The 27,360-nt window shown below is 41.5% G+C and overlaps 1 protein-coding gene across 2 annotated transcripts; it reads right to left on the reverse strand.

Annotated features, from left to right (window-relative positions):
- Window positions 1-253: 253 nt before the first annotated feature.
- LOC117934445 (monoacylglycerol lipase-like) lies at window positions 254-26,866 on the reverse strand. 2 transcript variants are annotated; one of them, XM_034856132.1, is made up of 8 exons: window positions 26,661-26,866; window positions 26,179-26,559; window positions 23,740-23,778; window positions 23,574-23,644; window positions 1,364-1,428; window positions 1,185-1,274; window positions 993-1,085; window positions 254-820 (listed from the first exon to the last, which is right to left on the reverse strand). In XM_034856132.1, exons 2-8 carry the CDS (start codon window positions 26,499-26,501, stop codon window positions 413-415), a joined length of 1,089 nt encoding a protein of 362 aa, XP_034712023.1. In that variant the 5' UTR covers window positions 26,502-26,559; window positions 26,661-26,866; the 3' UTR covers window positions 254-412. The 2 variants fall into 2 exon arrangements, with proteins under 2 accessions (XP_034712023.1, XP_034712022.1); XM_034856131.1 differs by lacking the exon at window positions 26,661-26,866 and having other exon boundaries at window positions 26,179-26,629.
- Between the last annotated feature and the right edge of the window lie 494 nt (window positions 26,867-27,360).

Below are 27,360 nucleotides of genomic sequence, written 5' to 3' on the forward strand. Positions count from 1 at the left end.
CTCTAACTTGCAACATTAATTCCAAAAAAGACACTAGCACAAATGTAGATTAAAATAGTTAATTTATGTGCAATTATCATGTAAATACCAACATTTTAGCTTTCACATGTAATTTGCACACAAATCAACATCTCTTTCTACAATAGAATGATGATATCAAAAATTTGTTCCAGCTATCGTTCATCTTCAACCTGAAGGAAAAATCACATATACAATGAGAAGGAAATTATAAAGAAAGCAAAGAAAAACAATGTTTTCCAAATTAAGGGAAACCCAAATAGCATTTTTATTTTACTTTAGTAGCATTTACTTCAGTGGAATGATTCAGGCTAATTTAAAATAGCAATTTTTTGTCTAATTTTTTGTTTATGTAGTTAGAGAGGACAATGAAGTTTTTCTCCCTTAACACTACCTAACCGTCTACTCTACAATTCAGCCACTCAATTATGTCCTTCATAATAGCTTCACGTTCTGGTTCGAAGAGGAGATCATGTAATAACCCTTCATACAACTTGAATGTTTTGTCAGTTGAGGCGGCTTCTTCGTGTAGTGTTTTAGAAGCTTCTGGGTCGGTTACGTTATCCGCAGCACCATGAAGAACAAGAAAGGGAACTCTCAATCTGCTCAGATTCTGCTGCAAGTAGGTTGAGATTCGAAGAATTTCATAACCAGTCTTAACCCTGATGGATCCTGTGTACACTAGTGGATCAGAATACTTAGCAAGCAGTGCTGCTGGATCCCGAGAGACAGATATGCCCTGCTTATTTGCAGCACGACATTGGAATCTTGGAATAAAAAAGGAGACAACTGGGGCCAGTACCTGCCATCACAGAAACAAAGAGATAAGGTGTGATCAACCCTCAGACCCATATTCAATTTCTAAGTGGGTATTTCATCAGAAAATGTTGCATTGTATTTATTTCTTCTTCCTTTTTTTTTCCCCTCTTTTCCATCATAATTTGAAGATAATGCATGTGATTAAATGTTCTTACAGTAAAAATTGGATGAGGGGGCTTTACTCCAACTGCAGGTGAAGTCAGCACTATGCCTTCTATGCAGCCTTCAATCTTTGGGTCCAGTACTGCCTGTAATTAATTATTCAAGCAACAAGGTATAAGAGTAGGGATACTGAGCAATACAAGAATGTAATACCATGAGAAGTCCATATTCCAAATAAGACTTGCCTTTAGGATAATGGCAGCGCCTGTTGAATGCCCAAAGCAGAAGCATGGAAGCCCTGGATTTTCAGCCAAAACCTTCTGGAGAAATGTTTGCTGTGAAAAATTAAGAAAGATGAACACATATTAAGTACAAGTTCTCATTTCTTTTTCATTTGTCTTATGAACAAAACATCAAAATATACCAGGTCAGTAACAGCATAATCAAGAGAAGGGACATATGCATGCAGCCCGTCACTTCCACCATGTCCTAAGAAGAAAAAGGATGGTAAAATTAAACCAAATTACAGAAATGGATAAACCGAGAATGAATTTCAGAAAATTGAGTAGCTCAGACAGACACCCAACTCAAATTAGCAAAACTATTTCAAGTCCAAACAATATACCCACATTTAAACCTCCCAATAAATTTTACTTACAAGGTTTAAATAGGAAAAGTAACCAAGCACAAAGAATTTACACTCAATATTACCCCAGAGAAGAAAATGCAAAAACTAATGTCCATTTAGCTTAAAATACAAGTTTACCCATAAGCAAACGCCAAATTTCCAAAGTATTTTTTGAATGAAATGCAAGGCCATACCTTCATTAGATTGTAACTAACTGGTGATAGAACATAAAAGTACAGCTATAACCTCCAGGTAGAAGGCCTATGCTAGAATGCACCATAGTAGCTTAAGAGACCTATCAGGCATCGTTTAAATTTCAACTCAAGGACTCTCACAATTCCAAAATTCACATGAGCCAAAAGGACATACTCACTAATTAAAAGGGTAGTAAAGGAAAGAGGGAAAATGAAGAAACACTTCTAATTCCATAATTCTGGTCTCCAGCTCAAATATGAAAGGGAAACCGTGCCTTAATACTTTAGCTTTTCTTTTCTTAAAAAGTGTGCATCCTCCACATGATCTTATATGCATAAGGCCAGACACAAAGACTAAAATAATAAGCTTACATATTAGGGAGGAGCTTCACATATTACTTTTTTGCACCAATGGGTATCCGAATTGGAATAATCAATCCCTGCAACATCCAAACATATATGCATGGTTGAAGAATTGTGATCTCTACATTTGAAACAGTAAATAAGAATAATAAGATGACTTTCCTTGAAGGCTAAGCCAGATGGATCCATGGCAGGAATGCAAGTGTTGAAAAAGAAATGAAAAATAAAAAACAAAAAACCTTTTTCAGAAATGATTGCCATCTCTTTTTTTTTTTTTTTTTTTTTTGATAGACAAAGAAGAAAATTAGATTAAAACACGCCAAAAAACAGGGGGCACTCCCTACGTACACAGGCTGTATACAAAGAAGGCCCAAATCTTGTACAGGTTAAAAATTCAATTCCAGCCTCAAAAAAGATACAAGGTAAACCATGTTTTGGTAGTGATAGATATCCTTTTGAAATTATTTGAGGCATTTGCAATCTTTCGTATCAAAATCTACTTGCTTTTGGTTTTCATCCTCTTCTATGGAACTCAACAAGACCAATGGAGGATACCTTTGTAATAAAGAAGGTGATAAGCAGACTCCACAAACAAAATTAAATACTCATAATAGCACCTTCATTCAATCACATAAAGAAAGATGACTCAAGGTCATAAGGAAGTTAATAATCCTCGCTTTGTAACTTGTGTGGTTGACCAAGCTACCAAAAAAACAAAAAAAAAAACGGAACATGCTTAAATCTCCTCGGTGAATGCTTCACCAAACCATTGGAACCACAAATAGAATGAACATTCAAAAATGCTAGGGTAGGCGAAGAACATGACTCATGGAGTGCGGCTCCAAAATAAAAGACTATATTACTATGAAGGATTAGCTAAAGGCAGTCTAACCAACAGTTTTTCTCTCTGATCTTACTATGAAGGATTAGCCAAAGGCAGTCTAACCAACAGTTTTTCTCTCTGATCTTACTATGAAGGATTGGCCAAAGGCAGTCTAATCAACAGTTCTCTCTCTCTGATATTCTATATGTTGTGTAAGCAAGGAGTGAATGTGTGAGAGAGAGAGAGAGAGAACATGTTTTGATGTTTATTTCAACTATGTTCAGACTTTCCATCATTTTGACAAAATTTTCACTCATTACCACACAATGTAGTGTAACTCCAGTGGTTTAAGTTGTTTGATGAAAGTTCCAATATAAGTTGGAATGGGAGAAGTTGGAGCTTCCAGGGATGGAAGAAGTTGGTTTGTGGTGGAGTCTAAGTCGTTCAATATTTTGGTGAGGATGTGGGAGGGAAGTTGAAAGGATGTATTTGGGAGAGAAGTAGAGGTATCTCCTCATGGATTCGATTAGGGGAGGTTAGTTTACGTTGCTTACTGGATGGAGTTGAAGCCTATTGTAGAGGATCAATAACAGAAGTTGGGTTCTTGGCTGGGAGGAGGGGGGTAGGAAGTATAGGCTAGAGCGTCATTCAAATGAGGCAGGAAGGTTCATTCTATGCTTTGTCCGTGATCTCAAAACAAAAAAAAATCAGCATTATCTTTCCAAAAGGGAAGGGGCTGTCTGGTGGATGGAATACTCTGGCCAAGAAGTTGAGAGGCCTTGGTGTGGTCCCTTCTGGAGGCTTAAAGGAAACCAGAGTTCCAGAGCCTCCATTAAGGGAGAAGAGGAGTTCGAAGGTTCTTTGGAGGGAGAAGGGGGTGGATACAAAGTCCTACGCAGATGCTGTAAAGTTGAAACCGGGAAGAATAGGCGATTCAGTTTGGTTAGAGTTGGGGAAAAGAGAAGTGCAAGGAAGGTTAGATCAGATGAAATAGTGTATGGTGGGCTAGTGGGGTAATAATATAGCTCCATTACCTGAGTTGGATTTTGTAAGGAGATGAACACATCAGCATTGGCTTTTAAAGAGGAAATTGAGTGTTGTTGTGCTAGGCAGAGGACTCTTGCTGTTTGAATCTGAGTCCCCAAGTGAGGCTGAGCGTGTTCTAGCTAGAGACTAAAGAGAGGATTAGGGTAGATAACCCTCCTTGCAGAGTCCAAGAGAGAAGGGTTGAGAAGTCATTTTTAAATAGACTGGGTGGACATGGTTTAGGGTTGGGTGGTTTCAAAAGTGGGCCTACTGGTTTGGGCCTTGGAGAGGCCCAAGGACATGAAAAGGAGCCTCAGGTGGTTTTGGGCCGAGAAGATGATGTCTTAAGGCTCATTGCTTTAAACGCCTTAAAAGGGTGTTTAGTGGGTTGTGAGGAGGAAAATGTTTTGGGCCTTGGGCCCGAAGTTGTTGGCGCAACGGGAGAAGGGTATTCAACACGACCAGAGTCTTCAATCCCAAATTCTAGGGCATCAGAGGAGTCTTCAATTGGCAAGGCAAGAGAGGAAAGAGGAGACAAGGATCCTCTCGAAGGGATTTCGAGGGCTACTTTGTCGCTAGAGGCCCTTGAGGTGGTGGAAAGAGCGACGTTTACTAAAGAAGCTTTGTTTGCAGAGGCATCCAGGTACGTCGACTCTCCTTTGTTCTTCGTGGGGGGTTGGGATCTCTCTTCTTTTACTCCTTCTAGGTTCCGTTAGGTTGTGGTGAAGGGGGGTGAAGGGGGGGTCTCTCGGCGGGTTAGCCTCCGTGGATGGTGGAGAGGAGCAGAACCCGCTCAGTATTATTTTGGCTAATGGTAGAACATGGGAGATGGCCTTTGAGGGGGAGAAGTCTCTAGTTGAGGAAAGAGTGGGGGGTGAGGATGAGGTGTTGCTTCAGGATTTGGAGGGGAAAGGCTTTCGATGGGATGACAGCTTGTTTGGCGAGGCTCAGCAAGTTTCTGGGATTTTCAACAAAAGGCTTTGAAGCTGAAATTTTGAATTTGCTTTTAAGGACCAAGAGAAGAAGAGAGCAGAGTAATAAGAGGGAACCACAGGGACTACTAAGTTTGATCGAGAACTGAAAAAATTAAAGTGGTCCATTAATTATAATGGTGCAAGCAAGGAGAACAATTTGGTCAGAGGAGGTGGGGCCTGACTCTCGACCCTTAGATGAAGATAAAAAATTTATCTTGGAATGTTAAAGGGGCTAATGACAGAAATAAAAGGAAGTTAATCAAGGCCTTGATTAGGTCTCAAAGAGTGGATTTGGTGTGTTTGTAGGAGACTAAAATTCAAGATGTGTCCCTGGGTTAGTGCGCAATCTTGGAGTGGGAAGATTTTTAGGTTGGGAAGCAGTGAATGCAAGAGGGGCAGTTGGTGGGGTGGGTAGTCATATGGGATAACAGAGTATTGGATTTAGTAGGTATGGAGGTGGGTCTCTTCTCAATTTCATGTCGCTTTAAAAATTGTGAGGATGGCTTGTTGTGGACCTTTACGAGGGTCTACGGGCCTACCTTGAAAAGATACAGAGAATTTTTTTGGGAGGAGTTAAGGGTCATTCGAGGGTTGTGGATTGACCCATGGTGTATTGGAGGGGATTTTAATGTGATCAGATTTCCTAGTGAGCGTAGTAGAGAAGGGAGAATATCTGCTTCCATGAGAAGGTTTTCGGAGGTGATTGATGAGTTGGCTTTGAGAGACCTTCCCCAACAAGGAGGGCCCTTTACTTGGAATTGAGGGTTGAATGGTCAATCCATGTCAAGACTGTATCGGTTTCTGGTATCGGAGGATTGGGAGACTCATTTTAGCAGGGTGACGCAGGGTACTCTCCCAAGACCAGTGTCTGACCATTTTCCAATTCTGTTAGATGGGGGTAAGGTGAGGAGGGGACAAATTCCTTTTCATTTTGAAAATATGTGGATGAAGGAGAAGAGGTTTAAGGAGATGCTGAAAGGCTGGTGGCAAGGTTTCAATTTCAACGGATCCTATAGCTTTATCCTGACAGAAAAATTAAAGGCTTTAAAAACCAATTTGAAGATTTGGAACAAGGATGTGTTTGGGAAAGTGGGGGTGAACAAGAGGCTGGCTCTGGACAGAGTGTCCTTTTGGGACGATCAGGAGCGACTAAGAGCTTTATCTGGCTGGAGTTAGAGGCTAGAAAGGAGGATAAGGAGGATTTCAAGCAGTGGCACTTATGGAGGAAATTTCTTTAAGACAAAAATCAAGAGAAACGTGGTTGAAGGAAGGTGATAAGAACATAGGATTTTTTCATAAGATGGCAAATTCTAACAAAAGGAGGAATTGTTTGGCAAAGATCAAAATTAATGGTCTCTGGTTGACAGAAGAACAAGAGATTCAGAGGGGTGTGGTTAGGGCCAACCAGAATCTACTATCGCATCTTGGTGGTTGGCGCCTTAGTTTGAATGGTTTGGATTTTGATAGAATTAGGGTTGAGGAGGCAGCCAGTTTGGAGGAGGTGTTCTCTGTGGAAGAGGTTTACTCCGCCCTTTCAGAGCTGAATGGGGACAAGGCGCCTAGTCCAAATGGGTTCCCTCTCACTTTCTGGCAATTCTGTTGGGAATTCGTTAAAGATGAGATAATGGGTTTCTTCAAAGAGTTTCATGAGAGGGGAAGATTTGTCAAATGCCTGAACACCACGTTCCTGGTTTTAGTTCCAAAAAAGGGTGGGGCACACAATCTAAGAGTTTATAGACCCATCATTTTGGTGGGAGGATTGTACAAGCTACTAGCAAAGGTATTAGCTAGTATGCTAAAGAAGGTCGTGGGAAAGGTGGTGTCCTCATCCCAAAATGCCTTTGTTGAAGGAAGACAAATTCTCAATGTTGCGCTAATCGCTAATGAGACCATAGATTCTTTGCTGAAAAGGACTGAAAGTGGAGTGTTGTGTAAGTTGGATATAAAGAAGGCATACGATCATATTAATTGGAGTGCCAGTCCTTTGACATCTATGTTGAGGGGCTTGGAGGGAGACTGAGAGGGGTCATAGTGGAGCGCAGAAGAGGTTACTCCAGGTGGATCAGATTTGGGGAGCTCAATCTACGTTGCCTTCTGGCAGGAGTGGAAGCTTGTTGCAGAGATGTTGGGTTGCCAAGGTGGAGTAAAGGGTGGAAGGAGAGAGGAAGGTTTTTTAGGCTGGAATGTTGGGAGAATGGGGCTGGAAGGTTCTTATTTTCTGCAAGGTGGTCACAGCAGAAGCAAAGAGTTTCTCTCTAGTTTTCCCAGAAGGAGAAGGGAACCATGGGGGTTGGTTCATCTTGGCTGAGAAATTACGGTCGCTCGAGGTTGTTCCTTTTTCTGAGGAAAAGGTGGATCCACCGGGTGAGATTAGGGGCAGTCGGAAGGCTGAAAGTGGGAAGAATGGAAGTGGGAGCATGTCGTATGCGAGTGTAGTAAGAAAGAATGAATGTTTGGCGGATTGGCTTCAGATTGGAGAAGGAGTTGTGCAAGGCAAAGAAGAGAAGCTTAGGAGGTGCCTGGTTAGGAAGTTTGGAGAGGGATCTTTTTCAGTATCAAAGGTTCAGGCTTTGGAAATGTGGGCTAGGAGTACATGGCAACTGAGATTTGGCTTGCAGGTGTATATTTTTGGGGGGTCTTTAATTCTGTTTGAGTTTGAGGATATTTCGGAGGTAGAAAGGGTGTTGGTTAGAGGACCTAGGAGGTTCAGGGAGAGACTTCTCAATTTGGAAAGATGGCAACACGAGACTAGGTGTTTAGTAAAGGAGGGGTCTTACAAGGAGGCATGGGTGAGAGTGTTGGGTCTCCCTTTGCATTTGTGGAGCCACGAAGTCTTCATTAAAATTGGGGACTATTGTTAGGGCTTCATAGCAGTGGATGAAGGATTGGTGAATTCAGTTCAAACAGTGGGCTAGGATCCTAGTAAGGTTGAATGGGAGAAGTCTACCCGTGTACTTGCAGCTAGTGGTCGAGTCTATGTGCTACTCCATCCAGTTGTGGTGGGAAGTCCCCCCGAAATTTTCCAAGGTTGTTCCGAGAAGTTGCAGTGAAGGGTCGCTAGAGTCAAAGGTTAGAGGTGACGACGGTGGTGGTCCACGCGCGAGTATGGGAGTGGAGAAAGACCTTTTCCGGTTACAGACTGGTAGGGGAGACGTGTCAAGCTCTGGAAGGAAGAGTGGTTGTTTTGGTGAAGGATTAGACTGTTGTTTTCAAAAAGCAGTTGCAGGTGAGGATGATTTTGGAGGCAGTGGTAGGAGGGTCTATTTGGAGGATACAGGGGACTCAAAGGGGGCAAGTGGGCCGGTGGGGAAAAGCCCAGTTGAATTGCAAAAAGACCAAAGGGTAACTGGGCTTGCTGTTGAAGATAGAGGTGGGTTGGGTTGGGCCCAATTGAGTGGCCCTTCTCTTTTAAGGGTGGAGGGTAGAAAAGGGGTGGATAGTCCTTAAGGGCTCCTCACGGGGGACAATCGTGCAGCAGTGACTGTCCCGTTGGAGTGGTTCAAGTCGACGTCGGCTTGGATCTCGGCACCGATGAAGCTCTTCAGGCTTAAGCGACAAGGTATTCCTCTCATCCCTTCCCTTTGGTGTCTCGGGGGGTGCAGGGCTTCTCTTCTTCATCTATTTCTTGTCGGAAAAGAGCGACGAAGGGTTCCGAAGTCGCAATTGTGGATCGGGGAGGAGATGGTTGAAGCGGATGCGGGCATTCGCCCCCTGAACATGGTTTTGGCTGGCGGAAGTGTTGTGGCGGCCTCTTCCGAGGAGGAAAGGGCGCTAGTTGTGGTCAGTGAGACGAGTCTCGACGAAAGCAACTCTTTGAGACAGCTTGTGCTTGGAGCGGAGTCAGATGGGGAATGGAATTCCTCTTGCCTTGCCCAATTTAGTGACTTTCTGGGCATGCCAACCAAAGGATGTGAAGAGGAAATTCTAGCCATGCTCAAGAAATGGATCATGAGGAAAGACCAAAAGAATCGAAGGTCTGGGGCTAAAAGGGTCAAGGTTGAATCCTCAAAGTCTGAAAGGGAACTTAAAAGAGTGTTCCATTAATTTTAAAAGTTCAAGGTATGGAAGAGCTCTATTTCGAGAGAGTGGGGGTTCAGTCTCTGAGGGTAAATGAAGTTAAGAATTCTCTCCTGGAATGTGAGGGGCAAATGATAGTGATAAAAGAAGACTCATTAAATCTCTAATCAAGGCTCAAAAAGTAGATTTGGTTTGTCTGCAGGAAACCAAAATCCAAAGTATGTCATGTAGTTTGGTTCGGTCTTTGGGGGTGGGCGGATTCTTGGAGTGGGCCGCTCTTGATTCTCGGGGTATGGTAGGGGGGTGTTAGTTTTTTGGGATAGTAGAGTTTTAGAGCTGATTGAAATGGAAATTGGTAATTTTTTGGTTTCTTGTCGATTTAAGAATGTGGAGGATGGCTTCTGTTGGGTTTTTACAGGGGTGTATGGCCCTGCTGTTGGGAGGTTTAGGGAAGATTTCTGGGAGGAGCTAGGGACAATCAGGGGATTATGGCAGGATCTGTGGTGCTTAGGGGGTGATTTTAATGTTATTAGATTTTTTAGAAAGAGGAACAGTATTTCAAGACTGTCTTCAGCAATGAGAAGATTCTCAGAGATCATTGAGGACTTGGAATTAAGGGATCTCCTTTTGCAGGGGGGGTCTTTCACGTGGATGGGTGGGTTGAATAACCAGATTCAGTCAAGGTTGGATAGACTTATAGTTTCAGAGGATTGGGAGTGTTATTTCAGTGGGGCAGTTCAAAGTCTTCTACCCAGAATTGTTTCTCACCACTGCCCAATTTTGTTGGACTGTGGAGGAGCGAGGAAGGGGCCTTCCCCCTTCAGGTTTGAGAATATGTGGCTGAAGGAAGAAGGTTTTAAGGATTTGTTAAGGAATTGGTGGATGGGCTTCCAATTTAGAGGTTCTTTCAGTTTCACTCTGTCTGAAAAGCTGAAAGCGCTTAAGGCCTGCTTGAAGATTTGGAACAGAGAAGTGTTTGGTAATGTCACTGCTAGAAAAGAATCAGCTTTAAAGCAGATGATGTCTTGGGATTCAATAGAACGGGACAGGGTGTTGTCTGCTGAAGAGCAAACTCTCAGAAAGCAGGCTTTGGAGGAGTATAAGAAGTGGGTGATAATGGAAGAGACATCATGGAGGCAAAAGTCTAGAGAGTTATTGCTGAGGGAGGGTGACACAAACACTGGTTATTTTCATAAAATGGTCAATGCACATAAGAGGGTCAATTCCCTGGTGAAGATTAAGATAAATGGGACATGGGTAACAGAAGAACGTGACATCAAGGATGGTGTGGTTCAGGCTTTCCACTCTTTGTTGTCGAAAACAGATGAGTGGAGGCCCAGATGCAATGGGCTACAGGTTGGGGTTCTGGAAGGGGAAGCTGCAGCTTTGTTAGAGGCTCCTTTTTTTGAGGAAGAGGTGTTTGGTGCTCTCTCGGACCTCAATGGGGATAAAGCTCCTGGTCCTGATGGTTTCACAATGGTGTTTTAGCAATTCAGTTGGAGCTTTCTAAAGGAGGAAGTTATGGGGTTCTTCAAGGACTTTCATGATCAGGGCAAGTTCGTCAAGAGCATTAATGCTTTTTTTATGGTTCTAATTCCTAAGAAAGGAGGAGCTGAAGACCTCAAGGACTTTAGGCCTATAAGCTTGGTGGGAAGTCTTTATAAGTTGTTAGCAAAGGTGTTAGCTAATAGGCTTAAAAAGGTGATGGGTAAGATAGTGTCCAAGTCCCAAAATGCATTTGTGGAGGGAAGGCAAATCCTGGATGCCTCGTTGATTGCGAATGAGGCGATTCACTCGATGTAGAAAAGTGGGGGAGGTGACATCCTTTGTAAGCTGGATATTGAGAAGGCATACAACCATGTGAATTGGAGTTTTCTTCTTTGGTTGATGGAAATGATGGGTTTTTGAGCCAAGTGGATCAGCTGGATTCAGTGGTGTATTGGGACTATCAGTTTCTCCGTCCTTATTAATGGAACTTCCTCAAGATTCTTCCAAAGTTCTCGGGGATTGAGACAAGGGGATCCCCTATCCCCCTACCTGTTCATGATTGTCATGGAAGCCCTTAGTTGTTTGTTGAAGAGAGCGAAGGAGGGGAGGTTTTTACCGGGGTGGCAGCTCAGTGGTAGAGGAGGTGTGGGAGTGGAGATCACTCATTTGCTGTTCGCGGATGACACTTGAAGAATTTCTGAATTCCTTTATTGATTTTTTAGGTACACACCATACACATATATATACACAACTGATTGAATAAGAAAAATCAATCTAGCTTGATTCTCTCCTAAAATTAGGAAACTGAATCATCCTAAATGATCTCTCCTTCTTTATTCCTAAAATACTTTCCTAAATTAAAAAACCCTAACTTTGAATGCCAAATTTCAACACTCCCCCTCAAGCTGGAGAATATATATCATATAATCCCAGCTTGCAAGTTAAGTCTTCAAAGTTAGGCCTAGGTAAAGCTTTGGTGAGGATGTCTGCGGTTTGGTGCTTGGTAGGGGTGGAAAGAGCAACATAGTTCAATCTAACCGTCTCACTAGTCACCTTCTCTGTGATGAAGTGTCTGTCAATCTCAACGTGCTTGGTCCTGTCATGATGCACGGGGTTCTTTGCTATGCTTATAGCTGCCTGATTATCACACATCATCAGAATTGGAGATGAACTCGTTTGCCCCAGTTCACTAAGAACCCTTTTTATCCAAATCCCTTCACAGATTCCCTGTGCAAGAGCTCTGTACTCAGCTTCTGCACTACTTCTGGCTACAACGGATTGCTTCTTACTCCTCCAGGTAACAAGATTTCCCCAAACAAAAGAACAATATCCAGAAGTGGACCGCCTGTCAATGATGTTTCCTGCCCAATCCGCATCTGAGTATACTTCAGTGTCACGGTTCTCTGTCTTTCTGAAGAATAGACCTTTCCCTGGTGTCATTTTTAAATATCTAAGAATCCTGTAGACTGCTTCCATGTGTTCCTCAGTGGGGCTGTGCATGAATTGACTTACAGCACTCACTGCAAAGCCAATATCTGGCCGAGTGTGTGAGAGATAAATCAAGCGCCCGACGAGCCGCTGATATCTCCCCCTATCTACCGGTGTACTTTCTTTCTCGATGCCAAGTTTCTTCTGACTATCCATAGGAGTATCAATTGGTTTGCATCCAAGCATACCGGTCTCCTTAAGAAGATCGAGTATGTATTTTCTTTGAGAGACTACAATTCCCTTCCTTGATCTAGCCACTTCCATGCCAAGGAAATATTTCAAATTTCCAAGGTCTTTAACTTCAAACTCCTCTGACAAATACTTCTTCAAATTCTGTAATTCCTCCATATCATTCCCAGATAGAATAATATCATCAACATAGACTATCAATATGGCCATTTTCCCAGCATGAGACTTCTTGACAAATAGAGTATGATCAGCCTGACCTTGTTTGTAGCCCAGCTTCAGGACTGCTTTTGTGAATCTATCAAACCAGGCTCGGGGAGATTGTTTAAGGCCGTACAAGGATTTTTGGAGTTTGCAAACCTGATTCTTTGCCATACTTCCTTCGAAACCAGGTGGTATTTCCATGTAGACTTCCTCTTCTAGGTCACCATTTAGAAACGCATTTTTTATGTCCAGTTGTTGCAAGCACCAATCTTGATTGACAGCCAATGAGAGAAGAATCCTGATAGTGTTCAGTTTTGCAACAGGAGCAAAAGTCTCCTGATAGTCTATCCCATAGGATTGCGTAAACCCTCTAGCTACCAAACGAGCCTTGAATCTCTCGACTGATCCATCTGCTTTGTATTTTATGGTGAAAATCCACTTGCACCCCACGGGCCTCTTCCCAACCGGCAAATCTGTGATAGTCCACGTCCCATTCTTCTCAAGTGCATCAATCTCATCTTGTACTGCCTTCTTCCATTCTGAAATTTTTAATGCCTCTTGTATTGTGTTGGGAACCTGAGTATCATCAAGAGAAGTAGCAAATGCTCTGTAAGATGGTGATAGCCCTTCATATGTAACATAATTCCCAATTGGGTGATCTGTACATCTCCTAACACCCTTCCTCAATGCAATCGGCAGAGTAGAATCATCAATGCTGGGAATTAACACCTCTCCAGCCCTATCCTCACCTATGTTCTCTTCAGGAAGACTTGAATTGGAGTCAATATATTGGCCACATGTTGACTGTGATCCGTGCTCTAATTCCTGTCTTTTCCTCCTCCTGATGTAAACTTGTAAGTTCTCATTAGCAAGTTGTGGGGCTATAGGTTGAATAGGCATGGGAGACTGGATGGTCATAGGAGATGGCTGGACTGATGACGGTATGGGTGTGGACAACTCAGTGGGCGCGAATTGAAAAGGATTTGGTGACTCTGAGTGAAAAGAAGGTACACCCTCAAGAAGAGACTCCCAAACTTGATGTTCATTCATGCTCTCCCCCTGAACATGAGATTTGGGATAGAAGAATACATGTTCAAAGAAAGAGACGTCCATGGTGGTGTAAAATCTTTTGTTGGTTGGAGAATAGCATTTGTACCCTTTTTGGGTTGGAGAATACCCTAGGAAAATGCACTTATTCGCTCGAGGAGCAAATTTGCTACGATTTTGAGGATACACATGAATGAATGCCGTGCAACCAAATACTTTGAGTGGTAAATCAGAAGAGGCTACACGGGTGTGAGGAAATTGTTTTAAGAAAAGTTGACGTGGGGATTGAAAGGTAAGCACTCTGGATGGCATACGGTTAATCAAATAAGTAGCTGTGAGAATAGCTTCCCCCAGAAATAGTTTGGAACATTAGAGGAAAACATAAGACACCGGGCAACCTCCAAGAGATGTCTATTCTTGCGTTCAGCCACCCCATTTTGTTGTGGGGTGTCAACGCAAGAACTTATGTGGATAATGCCGTGATTTTGAAGATAAGTACTGAGACTACTAGTAAAGTATTCCTTTGCATTATCTGACTTGAGGACTTGAATTTTGGAATTGAATTGATTTTGAACCATAAGGTGGAAGGTTTGAAAAATGTGCCCGACCTCTGACTTTTCTTTCATAAGGAAAACCCATGTTACCCATGTATGATCATCAACGAATGTCACAAACCATCGAGTGCCAGAAATATTTTTTATCCGGGAGGGACCCCACACATCACTATGTACAAGAGAGAAAACAGTCGAAGGTTTGTATGGGATTTGAGGATAGACTGTTCGAGTATGCTTTGCAAACTGACAAATTTCACAGTGATAAGATGCTGGATTTTTATTGATAAATAATTTGGGAAACAATTTTGCAAGGTAAACAAAGCTAGGATGACCAAGGCGATAGTGTAACATTATAATCTCACTATCTTTATTGACCTTAGAATTTGACACAGAATTGAAAGACTCTAACATACTCTGAGACTGTACGCAACTTGCTTGAGAAACTTGGTTTGAGAATTGACCACATGAGAGGAGGTAGAGCCCGGAACACAGTTCAGCACTGCCAATCATCTTCCCCGATTTCAAGTCCTGAAAAACACACAAGTTTGGATAAAATTTAGTAACACATTGGAGATCACGGGCCAATTTGCTAATGGACAAAAGATTACAATCCAAGTTTGGAACATGGAGAACAGAGTCAAGATACAAGTCTTTAGTAAGTTTTATAGAACCTGTCCCGGCAATTTTTGACTTTGAACCATCAGCAATATGGACGGATGAATGACCATTACTTGGCTTGTAATTTTGAAGAATGGTAGCATCTCCTGTCATGTGATCAGAAGCACCTGTGTCCACTATCCACGACTTCATTCCTCCTCGATTAGCAGTGAAGGCTACACCGGTAGTACTGCCACTGCCAACCTGGCTTAATAGTTTCTGTAGCATCTCCATCTGCTCTTTGTTGAATGGACTCGGCTCGGGAACAGAGGTGCTCTCAGAGTTGGCAGCCACGTGTGCTCTGCCATCTCTGTCAGACCGTGGCTTTGGTTTCCAATCAGCTGGTTTGCCATGAAGCTTCCAGCAAGTCTCCTTATAATGGCCTGGTTTCTTACAATAATCACACCAAGGCCTATCCCGTTTCTGACGATCTCCACCACTACTATTAAATGACCGAGTCGCAAGGGCAGAGGCATCCAATGTTGGGGCAGGTTGCTCTTTGGATCCCATCATCACTTTCTTTCTACTTTCTTCACGCCTAACCTCTGAAAAAGCCTCCCTGAGACTTGGCAGGGGTTTAATGCCCATGATTCGGCCTCTAACATCATCCAATTCCCTGTTTAGTCCTAGGAAAAACTTGAACAGTCTCTTTTGTTCCACAATTTTCCTGTATGTTGCTGCATCATCAGGACATTTCCATGAGTGAGTCTCGAATAAGTCAAGGTGCTGCCAATACCTTGTGAGTGTGTTGTAATACTGAGTAACTGTCTGCTCTCCTTGGCGGAAGTCATGTAGGGCTGATTCAACCTGAAAAAGTTCTGAAATATTTTCAGAACTTGAGTAAGTTTCTTTGGCTGCATCCCATATGTCCTTTGCAGTCCTAAACAGCAAGAAATTTTCACCTATGTCATTATTCATGGAATTGATAAGCCATGACATGATCATGCTGTTTTCAATCTTCCACTTCCTGAAACCCGGTTCTGTAGTTTCTGGCATGACTGCTTCTCCAGTGAGGTACTCATCCTTTCCTTTACCGCAAATGAACAGCAACACAGATTGTGACCACTGTAAGTAGTTATGGCCATTTAATTTGTGTCCTGTGATGAGAATAGGAGAGGAATCACTACCACCAAGGTTTGGAATTTCAGATCTGCCTCCTAATTCTGGTGACGTGACGCTGGATACTTGTGATGATGCCATTCCGTATTTCGTCATGGACCGGAAAGGTAGAAGAACACTTCCCAAGGCACGTGCAGGGATTGGAGTTGAGGAAAAATAGCCGGAGGACGTCGGAAAAGCTGATCGGAGGGCTCGCGGAGGCAAAAAGACCCCAAAAGAGGCACGTGCAGGGCTTGGATGGCAGAAACAGGTACGTAGGGTGGCTGGTCGGCGTCAGGCGAGCTTGGAGTAGGAAGCGCGTCGCCGGAAAGTGGCTCACGCGCCCTCACGCGCCGGCGCGTGAGATGCAGTCGCCGGCCGGAAAAACGCGCGTGGGCGGCGCGTGGATGGTTTTCTGGCTCCGGTGTTTTTGGAAAAGTTGTAGATCTCCTCCAGACGCTCCTTGCGGTGTGAAAAAAAACCGTCGCCGGAAAAGTTCGCCGGAAAAGTTCGCCGGAAAAGTTCTCCGGCGGTGAATGTTTTTCTGACGACGATTACCGATTGGAAAGCGTTTTCTCCCTTGGCTCTGAAGAATTTCTGAATTCCCAGAAAACTGGCTCTGATACCAGGGACTGATGACCGGAATGAGAGATGGTCGGATTGAGAGATGGCCAGAGAGATTTGGCCGGAATGAATGATGGCCTGAATACGAGGTGGCCAGAAGGGATTAGGGTTTCAGAAAACTGGCTCTGATACCATGAAGAATTTCTGAATTCCCAGAAAACTGGCTCTGATACCATGAAGAATTTCTGAATTCCTTTATTGATTTTTTAGGTACACACCATACACATATATATACACAACTGATTGAATAAGAAAAATCAATCTAGCTTGATTCTCTCCTAAAATTAGGAAACTGAATCATCCTAAATGATCTCTCCTTCTTTATTCCTAAAATACTTTCCTAAATTAAAAAACCCTAACTTTGAATGCCAAATTTCAACAACACTTAAGTATTTTGTGAGCCTTCCATTGATCAGGTGTCCTACTTGAGTTGGCTTCTTATGTGGTTCGAAGCCATGTCAGGGTTGAAGGTGAACTTGGATAAAAGTGAGATCATCGCGGTGGGAAGAGTGGAGAATGTAGAGGAGTTGGCCCTTGAGTTTGGTTGCAAGGTTAGCCAGCTCCCTTCTTCTTATTTGGGTCTTCCTTTGGGTGCTCGTTTCAAGGAGTTGGCAACTTGGGACGGAGTTGAGGAAAGGTTGAGGAAGAGGCTTTCACTTTGGAAAAGGCATTATATCTCCAAGGGGGGCAGAATGACCTTGATCTGGAGCACTTTGTCCAGCATGCCTATCTACTGTATGTCCTTGTTTTAGATGCCAAGGAGCGTGAGTTTGAGATTGGAGCAGATCCAAAGGGACTTTTTTTGGGGTGGTGGGGCCCTGGAAAGGAAGCCCCATTTAGTGGAATGGTCTATTGTTTACTCAGATAAACAAAAGGGTGGATTGAGTGTGAGGAACTTGGCGTTGCTAAATAAGGCTCTCCTATGTAAGTGGAGTTGGCGTTTTGCGGTGGAAAGGGAAGCTTTATGGAGGCAAGTTATATGTGCAAAGTATGGGGAAGAAGAGGGTGGTTGGAGGCCCCATGTTGTGAGAGGCAGTTTTGGGGTTGGTTTGTGGAAAGCGATTAGGAGAGGTTGGGATGTGTTAGGTGACAATTTGGTTTATTCTGTAGGAAATGGTAGGAGGGTTAGCTTTTGGAAGGACAAGTGGTGTGGAGATGATCCTTTGTGTACTTCTTTTCCCTCCTTATTTGCTATATCCTTGGATAAGGAGGCTTGGGTGGCGTATGTGTGGAGCCATTCTGGAGGAGGAGTGTGGGCTCCTAGGTTCTCTAAGCGGATTAATGATTGGGAAGTGTTCGATGTGGAGCGCCTTCTCTTAAGGTTGCATGGGAAGAGGGTTTATAGTGATGTGAAAGATCAAGTAATTTAGACTAAGGCAAAGGACGGAAGATTTTCTATTAAGTCTTTTTACAAGACGTTGGAGCCGGAAAGATTAGGAGATTTTCCTGCAAGAGTTATTTGGAATTCTTTGGTGCCTCCAAGGGTGAGTTTTTTTGCTTGGGAGGCTACATGGAAAAATGCCTTAACCTTGGATCGTATTCAAAAAAGAGGGTTCTCCTTGGCTAATAGATGTTATTTGTGTCTGGCTGAGGAAGAGTCTATTGATCACATCCTCTTGCATTGTGGGTTGGCCAGAAGTTTATGGAGCTTACTTTTTTCCCTCTTTGGGGTTTCGTGGGTGCTCCCCTCTTCAGTTAGAAAGGCGTTATTGGGGTGGTTTGGGCCTTGTGTGAGAAAGGAAATGAAGAAAGTGTGGTTTTCAGCTCCCTTGTGCCTTTTTTGGATTGTTTGGAAGGAAAGAAACAGTAGGGCGTTTCAAAATGAAGAGCAATCGTTTCATGGGTGTAAATCGTTTTTCCTTTGAAATATGTGGGAGTGGACCAGGGGGTTTTTTGGTTCTAGTCCCCCTTCCGTTGTAGATTTTGTTGATTGGTTAAGCCCTGGTTAAAGGTTTTTTTCTTTTTTTCTCTCTCTCTTGTATACCTCCTGTATACGTTGGGGTGCTTCCTTGAAGTGCCTCTTTTCTCTTAATATATTTCTCTTTATTCATCAAAAAATTGGAATTTTTTGTTGCTAGTGATGCAAAAAATGGGTTTTGGGGGGAAATGGGCTGACTGGATTAATTGGTGTATATCCATTGCAATGTATTCAGTATTGATTAATGGCTCGCCAACGAGTTTTTTTCACAGCACTAGGGGGCTAAGGCAAGGGGACCCTCTATCTCCCTACTTATTTGTGATCGGGATGGAGGCCTTAAGCTGTCTCATAAATAAAGCAGCAAGGGAGGGATTTTTAACAGGCTGTAAGATAAGGGGAACGGGGTGGTGATGGGTTTCAAATTACCCACCTATTGTTCGCTGATGATACGCTGGTTTTCTATGATGCTTCTCAAGAGCAAATGACTCTTTTAAGTTGGTTGTTAATGTGGTTTGAAGCCTAATCAAGGCTAAGAATCAATTTGGATAAGAGCGAAATTTTGTCAGTAGGAAGAGTAGAGAATGCAGAGATGTTGGCCCTAGATCTTAGCTACAAAGTGGGAGCTCTTCCTTCCACTTATTTGGGGCTTCCCTTGGGTGCTCTGCACAAATCAGTGGCGGTTTGGGATGGTGTGGAGAAGAGGATTTGGAAGAGACTAGCCTTGTGGAAGAGGCAATTCATTTCTAAACGAGGGAGAATTACTCTCATTCGGAACACTTTGGTTAGCATGTCAATCTATCTCATGTCCCTGATGTGTATGCCAAGAGTTGTTAAATTGAGACTAAAGCAAATCCAAAGGGACTTTCTTTGGGGTGGGGGAGCTTTGGACAAGAGGCCCCATCTTGTAAAGTGGGCAATTGTTTGTTCAGATAAAAGGAAGGATGGCTTGGGAGTTAGATATCTTTCTATTCTCAATGGGGCCCTTTTGTGCAAATGGAGTTGGCACTTTGCGGTTGAAAGGAAGTCCTTGTGGAAGCTTGTTATTAGTAGGAAGTTTAGGGAGGAAGGAGGAGGTTGGAGCACCCGCGAAGTAAGGGAGGGCTATGGGGTGGGGTTTTGGAAGGAAATTAGAAAGGAAGGCTCTTTGATGCTTACAAATTATTGCTTTTTTGTGGGGGATGGTAGAAGAGTGAGATTTTAGAAGGACAAATGGTGCGGGAACAATACCCTTTGTGATTCCTTTCCTTATTTTTTTTTTTTTGATAAGTAAGCACAGAATATATTGATAAGAGGCCAAAAAGCCACACGTATACAGGGGGTATACAAATTAGCTAAGCCTCACCACCAACAAGACAACAAAAACCCACCAGCCCTTAATTGGAGGCTATCCACTCCAACGAGCCTATAAGAGACATTGACCTCTCTCCACTATACATTCTCGCCCAACACCATAAATTACAGACAAAAGAATTTTTAAGTTTCTGTATATCTATCATCCCTCCCCTAAAAGCAAGCCTATTTCTTTCCTTCCAAAGGGTCCAAAAAATGTACAACGGTATAGACTTCCAAATCTTTTTCCTTTTTTTCCCTACAAAAGAGCCCCTCCAGCTTAACAAGACCTCCTTTACAGTTTCTGGAAAGACCCACTGAACACCAACCAAAGCATATATCATATCCCATAGGACTTTTGCCACTATACAATGTATGAGGATGTGATTTACAGTCTCCTCTTCGCAGCCACACAAGAAGCACCGATTAGGGAGGTGCCACCCTCTTTTCTGAAGCCTATCAAGCGTAAGCACCTTACCCCAAGTAGCTTCCCAAGCAAAAAACAGAATTTTTGTTGGAACTTTATCCACCCAAATGTTGTTCTTCGGAAAATTATTAGCCACGGTATTTACCACCAAGTTGTATGCTTCTTTTACTTTAAACTGTCCGTTTCTCCCCCCTTTCCAAAAAACAGCATCCTCTTCTAAAGTAGGCTTGAACCCCCTCAAAAAGTGATTCCTTTCCTTATTTGTATGCCTTAGCGGATTCAAAAGATGCGTGGGTAATGGATTGTTGGGATTCCTTGGGGGAAGAGGGGGGGTGGAATTCCCATTTTTCTAGATCTTTCAATGATTGGGAGGTGGAGGCGGTGGAGAGGTTCCTTTTGACTCTACAAGGAAAGAGACTAGTTTTTGGTTTGGAGGATAGGGTGGTGTGGAAAGAGAGAAAGAATGGGAATTTTTCTGTTAAATCCCTTTATAGTTCTCTTGAACCTAGATGTGCAGTCCCGTTTCCGTGGAACATCATATGGAGCCCTTGTGTTCCTACTAAGGTGGGTTTCTTTGCTTGGGAAGCTTCGTGGGGGAAGGTCCTAACCCTGGATCAACTCAAAAGGAGCGGGTGGAACATAGCTAATAGATGTTTCCTTTGTTGTGCTGAAGAGGAGACGATTAATCACATTCTTATCCATTGCTCCAAGGTGAGGGTTTTGTGGGAGCTTGTTTTTGCTTTGTTTGGTGTTAAGTGGGTCCTTCCGCTTTCGGCTGGAGACACTCTTCTAGGTTGGCATGGTTCCTTTGTGAGCAAGAAGTGTAGAAAGGCTTGGATGGCAACTCCTCTTTGTTTATTTTGGACGGTTTGGAAGAAAAGAAACAGGATAGCTTTTGTTAATGAGGATATTTAGATTTAAATGATGAAAAATTCGTTTGTTTGTAATCTTTGGTCTTGGTCTAAGTCTTGTTTAGATGTAGGACTTTTACCTTTAATCAACTTTTTTGATTGGTTGGGTTCTAGATGAGGGCTGATGAGTTTTTGCTTCTTTTTGTCCTTGCCTTTTGGCGAATCTTGTACACTCCTTGTATGCTTTGAGTTGCCTCTTAAGCGCCATTTTTTCTTAATATATATTTTATGTGTGTTTATCTATCAAAAAAAAAAAATTGTTTGATGAGGGCAGGAGAAAAGGAACCCCTAATTTTAAATCACAATTTTTTATTTAGCAAATTAGAAATATGGTGGATGCTTTGATTTTTTTTTTTTTTTTTTTTTTTTTTTTTTGTCACTGAAAGTGTTTTTATTTTATTTTGGATTCATTATTTACTGATGGCTTAATATTTTTTTTAGCATTTCTTTTAAATAATTTAGCCTAAGGTGATTTTGTAATTTTTCTATGAGGAATTTAATGGTCAGGATGGCGTCAGACTTCTTATTGTTTGCTTTCTGATTTAAATGGGCTAAATGGCCCTGGTTGATAAGGGGTGAACTTTACCTTGACCAATTGGTGTTCAGGGTCATGAGTTCACTAAAGCTAAACAATTGTAAACTCCTACACTAAAAGCTAATTAAAAACTTTCTGAGCTTACAGCAGCAGATACGCTTGCTTTGGGTTGTGTGATGCTTTTATCATCTTAGCATGATCCCTAATAACCCTAGGTGTGAATTCTCTAGGTTCTCTCTCCCCTCCTTCTCTAACTTAGTTGCAACCAAGGTTTTCTGTTTTATTCTAATTTCCTGGATATTGTGCATTCAACCTCATCCAACATGTCTTCTTCTATCCTGTTTTACAATCAGTAGACCTTAGTCCATACATAATCAAAACCCAAATCTTAATGGATGATCTTGACTAGAAACCCATGGCTGAATTTCTTTGTCTAAGCCACCTAATTAGCTTTTACTTCCTCTATTTTTTAATTTTGAACCATACACCACTTTTTTTTAATAGGTAAATTTTTGTTTTCATTGGGATTTGAACCTCAAACCACCCGCAAACCCTCCCCATCTGATTACCACTTGAGCCAAGCCTCAAGGGCTAGTTTTGAACCGTACACAATCCTATATTTATTTCCATGTTCAACTCCAGATTCTAGAACCCCTAAATGAGGCAAAATCCATATCCATAAGTACTGAAATTTCTAAGAAAATCCTTTTCTAATGGGATAAATTGTGGTATAAAGCCCTGCATAAATCATTTAACAATTTCCATTCATCAAACAGAGTTCTCCATTAGGTTTTCATCATTTCCAAGCTAATTACCCTTAATACTCTTCCTATGCTACTTTACGACTATGTTTGGTTCTCAGAAAGTACTACAGAGAGAAAAAATGCTAAGGAATATGATTTTCTCATGTTTAGTTTCACATTAGTTAGAAATTTATACTCTTCTAAATTATATAATCTTTACATAGAAGAGGAAAAATAAGTAAAATGAGTTTGAAGTAGAATATAAAAATAGTTTCTTGATTTTCAAATTTATTTTTTATTTTCCTTCACTTTTTCTTTCCCTTTACTTTTTCTCTCTATTTTCTTTCCCTCACACTTTTCCTCAAATTTTCCAAGAACCAATCATAGCCGAAGACTCCATTTTCCCTTCAGTCTCTCATGCTATATCTTGTACCACTTCCAAAGCACCCTCAATTACAAAATAAAATGACAGAGTTCTCTTAGCTTTTTTATGGTTTACCCCACAAGGTCGTTTTAGCACATTGGTAAAAGAATCCAAGAGAAATCACTAGTCGGACACATGGCACAAGTCATTAATGACATTAGAATTGGGATAATAGGTAGAAAAACTACTATATGGTAGCGTTATCAAGCAAGCAAATGAAGACCCAATTACTCTACAAGAAAGTAATGAACCAATAAAACATTCATTTTCTTATTTCCAAGAATGCACGATCAATTTAAATCCAAACTGCTTGCATAATGATGTTAAACCTAAGCCATTTTGGATTCATAGCATATTTTAACAGCTAGGGGTATTGAATTGGAGCACTCAATGCTTAATATTGAAATATAGTTGGATAATTAACATGGAAGTACTAAATAGCACATCTCCCATATAAAACAAAAATGAAAAGGAAAAAAATAAAAAAGAGTTTACATTGCATTTTTATCAGGAGGACCTTGACCAGGGACTCCAGGATAAAAATAGTAAAATTGTTTTGCCAAGACATGCAATAGAAATGATTCAAATAGTCTAGAGAAAGTAATGGAGTGGCGTTAGTCTTGCACAATAAGTAGCTCTAAACAAATGAACTGAGTATGGAATATTTTCTAGTAGGTACTTTCTATCAACCAGCATGGACAAATCATGTTATGATGGAAGAGTCCATATGATTGATGCCAGCCTGCTTTTTGATATTCAACTATGATTTAACTTTGCCTCCTTATGTCAGACTAAGGAACAATAAACCAAAGGAAATGTCCAGTGAAACAATAAATGAGGTAGCTAAGCTAAGATGGAACATCTCTGGGGAAATTATGACATGCTTTCTGTATCATAATATCACATAGAGAAAACTATTGACTGATTATGAGTATATAATATCAAATGCAGCACTGTCAAATGGTTTTAAACTTACCAATCCAATCCATTCCAAAGACCTTGTACCCATTAGCATTCAACTGCTCTCCAAGATCACTGTATCTGCCACTATAATTCATATTGAAAATGTTAAGGAATGTGTCTAGTAAAACAATCAACTAACATGGCATTCAACCGCAGAGGTGAAAGAAGACATTGCAAACCTGTGTTCATTCAGGCCATGCATAAGAACAATCAGTCCCCTGCATAAGATCCAATAGATCATCAAAAAATGAAATAGTTGGTGCACATAAAATCAGATGCTCCTATGCAAAAGGGAAAAATTTTATAGGGAACAAGAGCAATGAGAACTTTAGGGGACTGTCATAAAAGTCATTCCATCATGATGAGCTCAAGGAAAACCATCAGGGCTTTCTTAATTTAAAATGTAAGAAAAAAGGTACAATTATTTAACATTGAATACATTCTACATTCAATTAAAGAAGTCGAGAAAATATATAAGAACACCATTAGGGATTTGATTAATCTAAAATAAAAGGAAAACATTTACAACAAAACACAGGTCATCTCTGTCCCTCAATCAATCTAATCTTTGGAATGTGTCAATATGGAGAAAACACTAGATTTCTCTTGACACATTTCTCAGGATCATCTGGGTCACTATCTAGAGAATGAAAGCAAAATGCTAAGACGGGAGTAATTATTGTTGGCCCAACAAAGTGGAACCTTTAATGACAGATGATTCCTTAATTTTGTTGTTTAGGCACATGGGACATTACCATTTTGGTAGGTGAGGCAGATCCAAAGTAAGGAAGAACAACAAGAAGGGAAAAAAAATGTCCAGGATAGAAATTTAATTCAAAAACATGCATGTCATTTCACACTTTATTAGGCAGAAAACAGCTCCATGAGAAAAACAGATAAATCCAACATAGTTGACTGAAGCTAGCAACTGCTTGTAGTGTTCGTATTTGGCTAGCTCCTGCTATTCCAGGAAATAGGCCTTAAAACTAAAGGGTAAGATGTGTTAACCTGTCCAAAACCCAACATCTAATTTACCAGAGATTCAGATTTCACATGAGTTGGGCAATTGATGTGTCATTACAACCTACCTATGCATAATTACAGTTCCAACTGGAAGCCCCATAATGTGTTAAATAGGGGTCAGTTTTGCTGCTGAAATGATTGATCCGGAACCAATTCGGTGTTCTATTTTTATTTTTTTTTCTTCACAAACCTGGTGTTTTATTCTCAACGATTTTAAAATTTTAGTATTTTAAACCATTTTATGATGCTGTTAATTTTCTGAAGTCATCTTTGATTATTCTGACTACTGGTTCTGTAACATATCGGTATAAATAGGTAAGCACGACATCCTAGGTTCAAAATTCTGGCCAGCCACTTCACAGATGATCCATTTAAAAAGTGATCGCCAGCATAAGCCTAGTGCATCATGAAAATTATTCGACAATTCAACAGGGACATGCAGTTGAAAAATAAGCAAAAATCGTTCCGAGTATCATGCTGGTAAAAAAAATTGAGCAAATAAGATGTAAGTGGTTTTTCTTTTTTCGGTTTTTGTTTTTCCTTCTTTCATTTATTAAAGATTGTTCCTGTAGGTATACATCATATTTCACAGAAATAATTACTTCCCATAATATGATCCAGGAGTAAAACTTGACATTGAACTTTGACATGGTGACTTAGAGTCTACCCACTAACTTCAGGAAATATAACCGAGAGAGTATACAACTTGCAAGCAGCAGAGCCAAAACATAAATTAATGAAGCAGCTTCCACCAAGAAAAGCGCAAACCAATTTTAGAAATAAAAACAAAAGAATGACCAAAAGAGCATCCCCACAAATCCAGTGCTCTGCAGAACAAAGATCTGATAAAATTGTGTGCCAATTGAAGAGCGTGTCAGGAAATAACATTATCACATTGCATACAATAGCAGAGGGAGGAATATTTTCTGGTGTCCTTAGTGGCGTTTTATATAATACTGCAACAAAAAGACAAGGGAGGGAGCCCCCCAAAAAAGACTGGGTTGAGAAGCATCCAAGAAAAACAATGGATTGCTTTACTTGGGTACTGCAATCCTAGGGGTAAGCTCCAATGCAGGGAATTGCAGAGGCAGTCAATGCAGACCACAATATTCCTTTTAGACGTTAATTGAAAATAAAGTCTGACGCTTATGAATTAGGTATGAGAGAATATGCCGAGTTCCATTAATGTCAATGGCAATTTCGTATTTTTGAATTTCACTGAATGGTTATGTTGGAATTCAAACATAAGAATAAAGACATCTGCTTACTGTAGACGGAAAGAAATCGAAATACACCACCCATAACATTAACAAAACCCGCAAAAATATCAGAGGAAGAAAGTAGAAGCGATGACATCCCTGATTCCATTTTCATCCAAAAGAAAAGAAAATGAAATTGGAAATGGAAATGAAGCACAAGAACATTTTTTGAAATTTTTTTCCTCCAATCTGTACCCAAACAACATAAACACAATCCTCAAAAAACGAAAGGAGAACACATCCGAAGCCCTAATGTAATCAATCGTGAGACACAAACAGAAAGGGACAGCAACGTAAACGTGATGAAATTCAGGAACAACTAATCAAAAAACATACCTAATCTTGACCCTGAGCGGCGTCCACGACTGCGTGAATAAAGTGTCGCCCCTCAAAGTTGTCAACAGCGAAAACTCCCTGACTGACTTCTCACCACCGCCACCTTCCTGAACCACCCTACCAATCGCCAGGGCTCTCCTCGCCGCCACATCCTGGTCCACCGCCACCGCCGCACCGCACCTCCACGGAACCGTCGCGGGAACTCTCACCACTGGAACCTTCCGAATAGAAGCATGCGTAACCTCATGCTTGTCATCCTTGGGCCTGTCCACTGATCCTCGCCTCCCTCGGAACGGCACCAACAGTAAAAGCACCAACGCCATCACCAGCACCACCAAACTCCTCAACGCCCTTACCGACAGCAGGGCGTTTATCAGGCCGCTAGCGCCCGATGTCAACATTATCGAAGCCGATGCGTCAGCGACCCTAGCCATTTTTTAAATTAAAAAAAAAAAAAAAAAAAAAAAAAAAAAAAAAAACACCTTCAATCCCAATATCTTCTTCTTTCCCTCCCCTTTATTCCCTGTAGAGAAAAACTAACAAAAGGAATATCGACTGAATTAAGGCTGCTCCTCGTCTTCTTTGTATGAATTTGTTCTTCGTATGAGTTTTGGGTAATAATAATAATACTAATATAATTAGGATTTAACATATATAAAAGGGGAAAAAGGAAAAAGTTGTACTGTTTGTTGTTATGTAGCTCCTCTGATTTATTACAAAGGATGGCGTGGTAAGGGAGTCACGAGACAGGAGAGGGAATGAAATGGACGGTTGAAGATGTGACAAGTGGTGGGAAGCTTTCAGGGGTGTACGCGGCGGCGATTTGGCGTCATTGAATGCTGGAAAAAAGTCTTGGCTTCCTGGTTCTGCATGGTGACACGTGTCATTTTGTGAGTTGGACACCCCTCATCTGACGTTCTCCTCTTTCGCCACGTTCAGATGTGAGTGTGTGAGTCGGCTTTCTTTCCAAATCCAGTGTGCTTCATCCACTGTATTGTATCTAAGAAGATCTAGTGGCCTTAATTGATAACCAATTTGTTTTGAGAGAAATTCGCCCTCCATTCCGGCCGTTGCAATGTCTGTTCTCACTCATCTTCTTCTACCTAGACTCTTTCATTTCCCTCTTCTCTTCTTCGTTCCCTCTTGAATCTTTTTTGTTGTTCTTCAACCACGATTCTTTGA

The sequence above is a fragment of the Vitis riparia genome, chromosome 17 (genome assembly GCF_004353265.1).
Source record: "Vitis riparia cultivar Riparia Gloire de Montpellier isolate 1030 chromosome 17, EGFV_Vit.rip_1.0, whole genome shotgun sequence".
Taxonomy (NCBI): Eukaryota; Viridiplantae; Streptophyta; class Magnoliopsida; order Vitales; family Vitaceae; genus Vitis; species Vitis riparia.

Excerpts from the sequence above, each read along its gene's own strand:
- LOC117934445 (XM_034856131.1), bottom strand. The coding sequence starts at position 26,612 with ATGGCTAGGGTCGCTGACGCATCGGCTTCGATAATGTTGACATCGGGC. Across the intron at positions 23,645-23,739 it reads CATGGCCTGAATGAACACAG|TGGCAGATACAGTGATCTTG; the intron begins GTTTGCAATGTC and ends TATGAATTATAG. Across the intron at positions 1,086-1,184 it reads GCGCTGCCATTATCCTAAAG|GCAGTACTGGACCCAAAGAT; the intron begins GCAAGTCTTATT and ends AATTAATTACAG.